The sequence below is a fragment of the Lacerta agilis genome, chromosome 1 (assembly GCF_009819535.1).
Source record: "Lacerta agilis isolate rLacAgi1 chromosome 1, rLacAgi1.pri, whole genome shotgun sequence".
NCBI classification, from domain to species: domain Eukaryota; kingdom Metazoa; phylum Chordata; class Lepidosauria; order Squamata; family Lacertidae; genus Lacerta; species Lacerta agilis.
Window position 1 is genome coordinate 54,206,270 of NC_046312.1, and position 13,562 is coordinate 54,219,831.

At 41.5% G+C, this 13,562-nt stretch overlaps 1 protein-coding gene across 1 annotated transcript; it reads left to right on the plus strand.

The window, feature by feature from the left end:
- The first annotated feature begins 5,121 nt into the window (after positions 1–5,121).
- Positions 5,122–11,993, plus strand: RAG2 (recombination activating 2). The gene is made up of 2 exons (XM_033149645.1): positions 5,122–5,263; positions 10,227–11,993. Exon 2 carries the CDS (start codon positions 10,241–10,243, stop codon positions 11,822–11,824), a length of 1,584 nt encoding a protein of 527 aa, XP_033005536.1. The 5' UTR covers positions 5,122–5,263; positions 10,227–10,240; the 3' UTR covers positions 11,825–11,993.
- The last annotated feature ends 1,569 nt before the right edge of the window (positions 11,994–13,562 follow it).

The window sequence follows — 13,562 nt, forward strand, 5'->3', positions numbered from 1 at the left end:
GGGTCCAGTTATTCACTTGTCATTCTAGTCTAAATTGTTACCTTTTCCTGTTTCTGACACTGGAAATGTCACCATGGGTGTAGAGCTGATAGTGTTGATGCTCTCTCTCTCTCTTTCTCTCTTTCTCCACCCTTTCCCTTCCCTCCTTCCCTTCCCACTAGCTTTCTTAGCTCCGGTGCCTGTGACTGACGGACACTTCATTCTGCCTGAAGGACAAGGACAAGAGAGATGCTAAGCGCCACTCAGTGGAGCATGCCACGTGGTGTAATTGGAAAACACATTGCTTCTGCAATAAGATGAGGTCATTACTCTTAATAGAATGCAGCTGGGCAATATGAACCTGACATGGTCATTTCCAAAGAATGATGTAAAGTACCTATCTATTTAGCACTTGCCAGCAAGATAGGCTGGATTACAGCGCTCAAATGAAGACCAGAACTTGGCTCACAAGTGAAGGTATTCTGATTTATGATATTGCTTTAAATCAGAGGTGGGTGACCTGTTTGACACTGGACGCAGAGACACTCGTGTTTTATATATATAGATACACTACCTTTTTTTCTAAAGCTTCTCTCATTTGGATTAGTTTGAGGTATATTGGGCTAGGAGATTGGCCCTCAGACATCCAGTGAGCCTGATTTCTGAGTGGGACATGGAACACAGGTGCCCCTGGTCTATCCTTCCTCAACCTGGTGCTCTCCAGATGTTTTGGACTGCAGCTCCCATCAGCCCCATTCCACATGCAGCATGCCCACACTGTCCGCAGCTAATGGAAGAACATCTGGAGGACATACAGTTGAGGAAAGCTGCCCTAATCTTAATTTAGTCACCTATCTACTGGAGTACAGTGGTTGAATTTGCTTTGAAAACAGATGGAAGAAGAGCTTTGCTTGCGGCCCCAAAATAGAAAATGGTCTATTTTCTTCAATGCCATTGTTCCTCTGTGGTGATGTTGATAGCAAAAACAGAGCATTGTTTTGAACTTTTCTTTAAAAAAAAGACACTAAAATATTTCTTTCTTTTTTTAGCTTTCACAAAAACATAGCTAATATAAATCTCTCTAGGGACTGACTGTGCAGATAATCATTTACCAGACCATCAGAGTGGTTTATGCAAATTCTAGTGGTTTTTCAAGAGGAAGAAACATTGTTTTATTTTTCATTACCGTTCCGTTATTGCAGTCATTACTCTAAGCACCATTCGTTGCATGGTAGGCTGGAGTACACTATAAGACCTTTATGAAAGAGTCTCATTTTAAAAAAAGAAACAACATATGTGCATCCAGGCAATAATAAATAATCAAAGCAATAATTGCCACGTCTTGCCCTTCTACATCACCTCCCATTAGAGGATGTGAAAGAGCACTGTGCTGTTGAAAAATGATATCTTGAACTGTTTCTTGGATGCCAACATTTATGATTCTCGTTAGCAAAAAAAAATGACCATTGTTATGATGGGTGACCTGTGTTTAGAGGGAAAGCTTGTATTTTGGGGCATCACAACCACTGCATGGTCTCTGCCAATTTAAGCCAGGCCACCAACTGACTGAGGAGGAATGCAGGGCACCTCATTGCCTATCCCTGGCCTGTTGTGTTGCCTACCCTGAAAATAATTTTTTAAAAAAATGGTACCCTGACAGAGCCTTCTGGACCAAAAGTAGGAACCAGGAATTCAGGATGGGTCTGCGTGCAGAGCCCATTCAATGGAGCTTTAGAATAAACAGTTGGAGAGGGAGAATAGGCTTGTACTCTGCTTTTCTGGCAACTGTGGGCCAAAACAGCAAAACCGTGGGCAAAAACCAAAACCCTAAACAAATCCCTTTTTTCTGCTTAACTTCATGGACTGCAGAGATAAAGGTCAGGAGCATTTCTGTGGCTTTTCTACATCCACCAGGCCTGTGCACATGTACATGTAAGCACCATTGTTCCCAAGGGAACTTACTCTATGTTAAGTGCATTTAAGATCACAGCCACGTCACATTCTGGATCTTGCCCTAGGGGTTGGGGTTTTGTTTTTGTTTTTGTTTTTTTGTATATTTAAATTTCATCTATTTCAATGAAACGTCAAATGAACTTGACTTTCTCTGGGTTGCACCACTGGTTTCTGCATAGAGTCACATTAATCAAATAATAATAAGAATAATAAATTTCCAGCAACCATTAATAACAAAACCTATCCTGAAGATTCTCTTGGCTGTAGAGAATGCCAAAGATTGGACTGCTTCTCCTCTACTGGATGATCTAAAGAAAGTTTCCGAAAATGATTCATTGAAGCAGAAACCACTTTCTTTTCCTTTGAAAAATATGCATTTTTCTTGCTCATCCATCCAAGTTCCTTGTAATGAGGTTACTTGAGGCTATCATTCATTAAGCTTTGCTGATCATCAGCAGATTGTGCAGAATCAATTTATGCTTCCCCAAATGGGAATCTTCCTCCCCACTGTTTAAGTCAAATGAGGAATGCCACCGCTGAATCATGGAGGCAGGTCAGCTGAGGATTAGCATGCTTTCAATTACACAGTTATTAATTCCATTAAACAATGAAAAATGTAGTGTGGCCCTGCCAACAGGCTTCCCATTAGGCACGGTGAACTTGAACATTACACTGTGATTCTTATATCCCATGTTGTTTTTCCCCGCAACCTGCAAAGAGCAAAATAAACACTCGGATTTACAGGCTAAAGCAGCAGTATACACTGCTAGACCAGTTTACACACTCATGTGGCAGAGGATTGTTGTTCCATGCATACATTCCTCCCATACGTAAGCCACTGTCTATCTCAAATAAAAGGGACGCGGGTGGTGCTGTGGGTTAAACCACTGAGCCTAGGGCTTGCTGATTAGAAGGTTGGCGGTTCGAATCCCCACAACGGGGTGAGCTCCCATTGCTCTGTCCCTGCTCCTGCCAACCTAGCAGTTCGGAAGCATGTCAAAGTGCAAGTAGATAAATAGGTACCACTCCGGCAGGAAGGTAAGCGGTGTTTCCGTGCACTGCTCTGGTTTGCCAGAAGCGGCTTAGTCATGCTGACCACATGACCCGAAAGCTGTACGCCAACTCCCTCGGCCAATAAAGTGAGATGAGTGCTGCAACCCCAGAGTCGTCCGCGACTGGACCTAATGGTCAGGGGTCTCTTTAACTTTTAGTTTCACATAGGCTTGTAAGCATGGTGGTCCAGCCAGCATAGTCCCTTTCCATAATAAAGAGTAAGCAGGGATTCCAACCAGTGGTGCAAACCAGAGAAAATCAGGTTCATTTGATGTTTTGTTGAAATAGATGAAATTCATCAACGCTGCATCAAGAAGCAGGGACTTTTCACTCATTGCCAAAAAATTTGGAGGGAAAACATTCAACTGCAATCCTATGCATTGCGTTGTTTTCCTCCCATAGGAGCCAACTCCAGGGGGTTGTGGCTGGGCACCCACAAAGTCAATGGAAAAGGCCCACAGGGAGAGAAGCAGTTCAGCTCTGTCCTCCACAGCCAGCCAGTGAGGGATCCTTTTCAAAGAAGCATGGCTCAGGTATGGAGGCAGACTCTCTCTGCCTCTGAGAAAAGGGTTCCTTGCTGGCTGCTGGCTGTGTGATGTCACATGCACTACGTGCAGGCGTGTGCGTGTGTGACGTCACACGTCCGTGTGCGGCAGCGGACACCCACAATCCTGAGGGTGAGGTGCACCCCTGTTTCCTCCTAAGTTCTACTCAGAGTCAGTTATTCGTTGGACTTCTGAGTAGACATGTCTGAGAATACAGCCCTAGACTTTTTCACTCTCATTGCCCCACCAGCTTCCCCATTATGTTCTTTGGACTGTAATCTGGGAGTTTCTCCCCCCCCCCCTTGATTAGTGATATTGTATCTTTATGTCTAATGTTATTTCAAAATAAAAGTCCATTAAAGGGGGGGAGGAAAGTGGGCACAGGTGGGCAGGTGCAGCAGCGCAGGTGTTTTGTGGGCATTGTGGTAGTAGTACATGTTTGTGGTACTAAAACCCACCTTGCAATCAGCCGCACAGATCGCTCTTGATTGCGCAGCTACGGTATCCAATTTAATTCCGCCGTTTTGAATTCCAAGTGGCTTCTTAAGTTGCTTTTCAGCTTTACAAATTACCAAGAGAAAGAAGATGATTAGGCCTACACCTAGGTGAACTCTCCCCCTGTCAATGTGGCATCTTTGAAAAACAACAAAAGAGGATGCTACATTGCAATCTTCTTGCATTTGATGTAGGGATATTTGTTGCTGCTCTCCTAGCGCTGAAGAGCACGGTTTTCTTCAAAACAGGAGGATCCTGCCTTTTGAGTACAGGAAGTTCCTCCTGTATCATTATCAGCAATGGACAGTTAGTTCAGGGACAATTCACACATTATTCTTTTTTTTTTTAGGTGTGAAATCTAAGATGTTTTAAGTGTACATCAAAGGTGGAAAAGTGCAGATGCCGCAGACACATGTTTGCTAACGTGTCTGTTGTATGTATAAACATCACTACTGTGGTCGACTTCAAATTTCTAATGAAGGTACCAAATTTCCTGTGTGCAATATGTGAAACAGCCTTTGGATAAGGTGATTCATGGTGTTGAGCTGCAATCTTCTTTATAAAATAAGGTAGTCTTTGTCAATGGCCTGTAGTCAAATGGGATACAACCATATTTTGAATAGCTGCATCAGTTCTGTTTTAGCAGTATAATGTACCTAGTCCCTTCATGATATGGGAAGAATTTGGTGACTGCTCAAACTTTTCTTAACTACCTTAGAAAATAATTAATGGAGATGTCAGAATTTCTATCCCTTCTTATTTCCCCACTCCACCCCCACCCGTTATATGAGATTGAGGCAAGGCAGCATGCAAATTACATATATACTTATATAGCATAAAATAGGAATTATAGGAATCCTTCTCTAAGAAACTACAATTTTTCAAATCATTGGGCCTCCACATTGACATTAAAGGAAAGCTACATTTCTATATAGGCCCACACACTGTAGCCTAAAACAAGTTCCTGTTATTATTCGGGGCTGGTAGAGCCTGAAAGGGTTAAAACTGCAAGCTAGTGTTGGGTTTCCTTTTGTATCATCTGAAGTGGGGGAAATGGTCACAGTCAGTTAGTCACATCAATGAACACAGAAGCACATCTGTAAGCTAAGCCAACAGTTTCCCTGCCTGCCTCTTTTCTGTGACACAAAGCAGTGAAAGAAGCATCCAAAAGTGTTGACATTTGAATCCCTATTTTGATACAAACGTATCAGTAGGAAGCAAAAGTCTCCATCGCCCAGGTAGGTCCCGGTGCTATCATATACAGTATACCCCAATGCAAAGGGGTTTGCTTATTTGTCTTTCTTTAATTTTTCCTTCTTGAGAAATCACATCTTCATATCTCTGCACTAGGATAGGCAAGGCAGACTAGAGTAGAACAGAAACCAGGTTGTAAAGTGTTTGGATACTGAATTGCCTACAGTGGGTCTTTCAAGTTTTACAAAACAAATACTGAACAAATCGGGGGGGGGTGCTTTTTAAAAGTAACTCTGATTATATGTATTATTAGTAGGACTATGTTGTTTATTCATGGTTGCACTTAGCAGAAGATGACATACATTCGCATGCCAGTCATGTACTGTAGTGGTTCAGTGCAGGAAAATTCTGTGGCATGTGGCATCTACATACATCCAGCTCTGTAAAACCATTGCAGGACACAAATAATCTGCTAAAATAGAGTTAAGAGACCCTTATGTTATGTTAGTCAAGTTCATAGTAGACCTATGAAAATCATTGGATAAGTAATTAAAGTCCAGTGACTTCAGTATCACTAGCATTGGCCACCAATATACTAGTTGTTTCCCCTTATTTTTATACCCTTTGGGTGTGTTTAGTTCCATCAGTAGCTTCAAAACTTTTTAAAAGTTAAGATAAATCAGACTACTGTCTTAAACAGATGAACCTGGAAGTAACTCCCAATGAACTTAGCTGGACTTAACTTCTGAGCAGATATCCGCAAAACTAGGGTCCTGAAGCTGAAGGGAAAAAAACACAACTTTCAGTACATGCTTCAAATTAAGTACTTTGAAAGGTCATTGTTTGCAGGTGATTGTTTGTTTTCAGGAGAGTGGGAGGGCTGCTCATTGTAAATCACTTCTCTATCCTTCTTCCCTGTTCTTGATAAGCAAGGAGTAATTTTGTACGGCACCAACCTCCCTCCTTAAAGGTTTCACGTTTTTCATTACTCGTGCTGTTTTCTATTTTTTCATATGCACATTGCAGGCTCTCGCTCAACTTATTAGGTGCTGCAAGTATCCCGTCTTTGCTGGTTCATAGCAAAGAATCTTGAGTGTCAAATGACGACACTGGCAAACTAATAGAGATTCAAAACTGATGTGTTTCTGCTCTTTATCTATTAAGTCTTATCAAATACCCATTATACATGGGACACAAGTATATACATGCATTTGTGGAGGAGGCTTATCATAAGAACTAAAACTGGGAATTGATGTTGAGGGATGATTAACAGGTTACCTGTGGCCTTCCATATATTGTTGGACTTCAAGGGAGTTACTCCAGCCAGCATGGCCAATGGTCAGAGATGATAGGAACTGAACACATTAATGTTAATGTGGGCCACAGGTTCCCCACCCTGCATCTGTCTCCAATTTGCCATTTTTACAGAGAAAAACAATTATATTACAAATAGGATGTTTTGATTCAGCAGTAGTCAATGGGGGTGCCATCATCTATAACCATTGGCCATGCTAGATAAGTCAAAAAGAGTTAGTCCAATGACATCTGGAGGGCATTAGATTTGCTGTTTTTAACTAAAACAATACATTCCCTGTTCCGTTGGTCTTTTTAAACATCCTTTTATTTGTATCTGATATGTTTTATTGTTGGTCATTGCATCAATCTTTGTGATGTGATGTGATGTGATGTGATGTGATGTGATGTGATGTGATGTGATGTGATGTGATGTGATGTGATGTGATGTGATGTGATGTGATGTGTTGTGATGTGATGTGATGTGATGTGATGTGATGTGATGTGATGTGATGTGGCCCACCCTGGTGTCTGTCTGGCTGAAGAGTGGATAGTCACTATTTTAAATAAATAAATAATAAGATGTGTTCCTAAAGATAAAGAGTGCATTCTTATATGACTGCTGAGGAGTTTACTCCCAGGTAACTTGGTATAGGATTGAATCCTTAATTTATTGTCATTTATGAGATTCTTTTTTAATATAAACATTATCAAGCATTAGATGTGTAATACAGCCTCCCTCAACCTGGTGCTCTTTAGATGTTTGCTGCCACAACTCCTTTTCCCCTGACCATTGGCCATGCTGCCTGCAGCTGATGAGAGTTGTAGTGCAAAACATCTGGAAGCCACCAGGTTTGGCTTACTGCATCCCTCCAGATGTTTTCTTGTTCTTGTCAATACTTAGCATGAACATACACACACATATGTGCACACACAGGTGCAAAGAAATATGGAGCTCTCCCTTGATAGAAGGTGCTGAATACATGTTAAATAAATAAAATGAACTGCATTGTTGCGAGCACACAGCACCAAACCAATGTAAATATTTGTTTCTGGATGTTTGTAGTGATCAGCTGCACATCAGCGGCTTACCACTCAGGTCACATCCTGACCTTACATTTAAACCACTGTTATACCACTTTAATAGTCATGTCTATACCCAAAGAATCTTGGGCACTGTAGCTCATTAAGGGTGCTGAGAGTTATTAAGAGGCACCCCCCCTTCTCCTCACAGAGCTACAATTCTCAGAGTTCGCTGGGAAGAGGAATTGATTGTGAAAGCACTCCAGGAATTGTTGATTGCTTCCATGTAGTACAATTTAAAGTGACTTCCTTGTGGGACTTTTAACATGTGAATGGACTCTAAAATGTACACTTCAGTAGAAATAATAATAATAATAATAATAATAATAATAATAATAATAATAATAATTTTATTTATTTATTATTTATACCCCAGCCACTCTGTGTGGCTCCCAACAGAGTATGAAAAACATGATAAAACATCAAACATTAATAACTTCCCTAGACAGGGTTGCCTTCTAAAAGTCAGATAGTTGTTTATTTCCTTGACATCTGATGGGAGGGTGTTCCACAGGGCGGGTTCCCTGTAACCTCACTTCTCGCAGTGAGGGAACCAGCAGAAGACCCTCAGAGGAGGACCTCAGGCTGAACGATAGGGGTGGAGACGCTCCTTCAGGTTTACTGGGCCGAGGCCATTTAGGGCTTTAAAGGTCAGCACCAACACTTTGAATTGTGCTTGGAAACATACTGGGAGCCAAAGAAGGCACATTTAAAGCACACAGCTTCCCCCAAAGAATCCTGGGAACTACAGAACTATAATTCTTAGCACCCTTAACAAACTACAGTTTGCAGGATTCTTTGTGGAAAGTCATGTGCTTTAAATGAGCAGTATGTATGTGTCCTGTGTATTTCTAGTATAATGGCTTGTTATGCACATACCATGTTCCACGTTATATTGTTAACTTTCCCTATGAGGAGATTTCAAGAAAAAAAGACCGTGAAGGACTTCTGTCTGAGATCCCACAGTGTTTATATTGACTATCCACCAAGAGTGACACTTGTAGTGTATGCTAGAGGGCAATGCCATTTTATTCTGCAAAGTCAACCAATTCCAATCCCCCAGTGTAAAAGCATTAACCTCCCAGTCGTGAATCATTACATGAAAACAAATTTCACTGACATTGATAGGACCCATGGCCCTGTAATGCTGCTTACTCCCAGGTAATTGTGTATACAGTTGTAACCTACATTTCTGATTTTCATAGGGTCTGCGAGACAAGAAGAAATGCACTCCCTCCATGCACATTTTCCCAGCATATTTGCAACCTTTCATATAAATTTCAAGATTTGATAACACACAAAGCAAATGCGGAAACAAAATATCTTTCAGATAGATGGGAGATAGATGCCCTAGGCTCAAGTTTTTTGAAATAAAAACTAAAGTATTTGGCCAGTGTAAACTTGGGAAGCCTCAAACAATAAAGAGACTGGCAAATCTATGCCATTTGCCACATCACAATTTCTTCTTGTCAGCATCCCAAGAGATAAATTATAACAGAGAAATAATAGCATCCTGTCAAGGTTTATGACGCCTCTCATAATAAACTATGGCACTTCTGCTATAGTCATACATCTCTAAACTGAAAAATGCTGTTGAAGTATGCTAGCAATGTGCTGTTTTTGTTTCTGTGTAATGCAGCTGGTCTGAACATTTAGCAAAGCCAACAGGAGGCCTTTGTCAAGCCTAACTGCTGCTGCACATGAGGAGGAGCAACTAGTCCCCACTCAGCTACACTTGCCCCCCAAATATGTCCCCTGCAAGACTGTTAGACTTGAAAACAGCATTTCATTGGAGCCAGTTGGAAGCCCAAATAGGGACCTCTCATGGGGTGCATCTGGCCTGCAGGTCAGAGGTCCCCCAGACTGCATTTAATGTCTAATTTCCTCACCTAGCTCTAGTTAAGACAGTAGTGTTGGTCAGCTAGATAACAGAGTGGGAAGGCTTGGGGTTTTTGGCCTGCAATATGCATGTGCTGCTTTTGCTGCTGCCTAGATCACATGCCATCTTCCTTTGGAGCCAAAACCTCAGGGGAACATTGTGTTGAAATGAAAAGAGGTGTGGCTAGCATGAGAATTCCTTAGCACCTTTCAACAGAGCGGGTGCAAGAATATTTCCAGGTGGACTGTGCCCTAAGTTAGCCAAGGCCTTTGATTTGATATTCTTTGTAGCCCACCTGAACTCTTCATTTCTCAAAAGGCTTTCCAGAAGGACTGATACCACTTGATGAATTGATCCTGAAACTGGTCCCTGTTTCCAACCTCTTCTTCCTTGATGCTCTGTTGTTAACACTGAGCAAGGGCTGGCTTGAAATGTCATCCTCACGGCCTTACGTGCACTTGCAGCCAGACCTCTGAAAGTTTACCACTCTAGATGAGTGCTGAGCTATATGGCCTTGCTCCCTCCAGCAGAAGATATAAAACAAATGTCACATCTTATTTAGCCTTTTGATTGCCTTTTCTACCGTTCTTTTTCATGTTGTGGTTCTCACAGCATTTATCTCAGAGAATTACTTCCATTGACAGGCAGTGACACAGGGTGAAGAGCAGTGACCTGATATGTTCAAGGTCACACAGCCAAGCAGTAACTTATTTAATCACCCTGCAGCTCACCTTCTCGTTCTCTTTTTTCAGATATTGACAATACCATGACTTGTTTGCCTGAGAAGATGCCTCTTCAGATGATATCGACCATTAACAATTCTTCACTGATCCAGCCAGGATTTTCACTGCTGAACTTTGATGGCCGTGTTTTCTTGTTTGGACAGAAAGGCTGGCCAAAGAGGTCCTGTCCGACAGGAGTTTTCCTTCTTGATTTCAAAAAGGAAGAGCTCAAACTGAAGCCAGCATACTTCTCTAAGGATTCTTGCTACCTTCCCCCTCTGCGGTACCCTGCCATCTGCACTCCCAAAGGCAGTATGGCCCAGTCTGAGAAGTGTCCATACTTCATCCATGGAGGGAAAACACCCAACAATGAACTTTCTGATAAGCTGTACACCATGAGCCTAATCAGCAAGAATAGCAAGAAATTCACATTTAGGTGTACTGAGAAAGAATTAGCTGGGGAGGTCCCAGAAGCCAGATATGGCCATACCATTAATGTGGTTCACAGTCAAGGTAAAAGTATAATTGTTATAGTTGGGGGGAGATCATACAAGGCCCTCGGAGAGAGGACAACTGAAAACTGGAACAGTGTGGTTGACTGTATGCCATATATATTTCTGGTTGACCCTGAATTTGGATGTTGCACCTCACATGCCTTCCAAGAGCTTATGGGGGGATTCTCTTTTCATCTCTCCCTTGCTAGAAATGACACCATCTATATCATAGGAGGCCATTCCATTGAAAGTAATACGAGACCCCCAAATCTCTATAGAATAAAAGTTGACCTTCCCTTAGGAAGCCCAGCTGTGAACTGTAGTGTTTTGTCTGGTGGGATCTCAGTATCAAGTGCCATCATGACCCAGACTGGAGACCAGGAATTTGTCGTTGTTGGGGGCTACCACTCTGATAACCAGAAGAGAATGGTTTGTAATACAATCAACCTAGAAGATAACAAGATAGAGATAGTGGAAAGAGAGGCACCAGAATGGACCCCAGATATCAAACACTGCAAGATATGGTTTGGGAGTGATATGGGAAATGGTGTCATACTGTTTGGTATACCTGGAGACAACAGGCAGCTAATTTCAGATGCTAACTACTTTTACTTGTTGAGATGCAGAGAAGAAAGTGATCAGGACCCAGAACAGATGGCACAAGTGTGCAGTCAGAGTTCTACAGAAGATGCAGGAGAGTCTACGCCTTTTGAAGATTCAGAGGAGTTCACTTTCAGCTTTGACATTGACACCTATAATGAAGATGATGAAGAAGATGAGTCAGAAACAGGCTATTGGATCACCTGCTCTTCAGGCTGTGATATTGATATCAACACCTGGGTGCCCTTGTACTCAACAGAGCTCAACAAGCCAGCAATGATCTTCTGTTCAAATGGAGATGGTCACTGGGTCCACGCTCAGTGCATGGACTTATCTGAAGACATGCTTATTCACCTTTCACAGGTAAACACCAAGTACTTCTGCCCTGAGCATACCAGTTTGGCCAGGGGACTGCAAACTCCCAAGGAGACTCCTCCAGTGGAAAAGCCACCCATGAAAGCATTGCACAGGAAAAAACCCATGACAATATTCACTCCTGCAAAAAAGTCATTTATCCGGAAGCTATTTCAATAGTCTAACAGTCATGAATGGCATTTTGGTATGAAAAACTCTGAGATCCCAATTCAGTGACCAGTAACAAATCAAAATAGTTTTTTATGATTTCATAGTGATGCTTTGGTTTTAACTTTTTTGTTTTGTTTGTAATTATTTGGATTTATTTCAGTTTAATATGATGATCACAGTACTTGGGACTTTATGGTATAAAAGAATCCACAATTCCCTGTATGGTTCCATATTTGAGATGAATATTCTTCTTGACTTCTTATTCTGTGGATAAAATGTTTTAGAGATGGTGGGCTAAGTGTTTTTCTTGGCTTTTACCAACGGTGAAGGTTGTGATTGTTTTTAGCTGTCAGGGTGCTCCCAGCTGGTTGCCCAGGAAAGTATCAATACAATGAAAAATTTATTACAGTCCTTTTTGTTTCAAACTTTACACAGAGAGGCTATAGAACCCAGCCTCTTGGATAGTGGCATTGTCCTGAGTAAATCTCCACCACCCCCTTCTCTCCCACTTCCTCATTCGTCGTCATCGTCGCCATCTCCTCTACGGATACCATTAAATGCCATTTGTCTTCAAGCTCTTTGCTCTCCTACTTTTAAGGCTTGCCGGGTTCTAGGAAATGGTGGGTCTGGAATGCTTTCTAGTGACAACGTGTCAGCCAGCTGCTGCTCTGGCTCTTCCTGCTCATCCTCTCCCATCATTTCCCAACTTTCCCCCTCATCTGCCTCTGAGCTTTGACCTCCTCTGTCCAGCCCCTGACACCAGCTCTATACCATTGTTGTAATTATAGATTCTGTATTTTTTACATTCTAAGTTTTTTAAATAAAATAAAAAGTAAAGACAAATGCTGCTCCATTTTATAGCATCATTTTATAACGTCATTAGAAATGCATTTTACTGGATCGAAATGGTTTTGCTTAAATTCAGCAAAGCAATGATTGTATTAATATAATGTGTGGTATGACCAATAATGCTATCTCTTCTGAGATTCTGGCCACATTCACACTATACAGTTAAAGCACTATGATATCACTTTAAACAGTAATGGCTATACTCTCCCGGGGGTGAAAACTACACACACTCAAAACCAAACCACATGGAGAGAACGAGAGGACAGATGAACTCATGAGAAGAACTCCAGTTTATTCAGGGGCAAAAGCATGTGGTGACATTTAGAATCACCATATCTTGACTTTTTCTCACAAGTAGCTGAACAAAGGTACAGATGACCTGTGTCCAGGTACAGCATAAAATGAGAATATCTCCACTGAGTCAGACCATTGGCCCATCTACCATCTAGCATAGGATTTTCTCATTGACTGGTGGTGGCTCTTCTGGTTATCAGCTGGATTCTTGGCAGCCATTTTGTGCTGGCACCCATGGCATTTTTATCCATATATGAATACCAGCACCTTGCTTTCTTACCCAAAAAAGCACTGCCCAGAGCTAGAGGTGATTTACATAAGGTCTTGTTCTGTATGCATATATTTTACTATATAGAAGAGTTTTAAAGCTTAACCAGAAAATCCAAAAATGTTATCCATTCAGCTTTCATATAAAACAATCAGTAAACCTGATTCAATCAGCAATGAATTTACATGGCATTAAACAAGACATAATGGTGCAGAAATCTTCCTTTTTTTCAGCACAGACTAATAAGTTTGAGTGAAAGATGCCACACATTAGATTTATTTCTAATTAAGTGGAACCATTCATATAAATTTGTGCGCAGAATGCTTTATTTCCAAA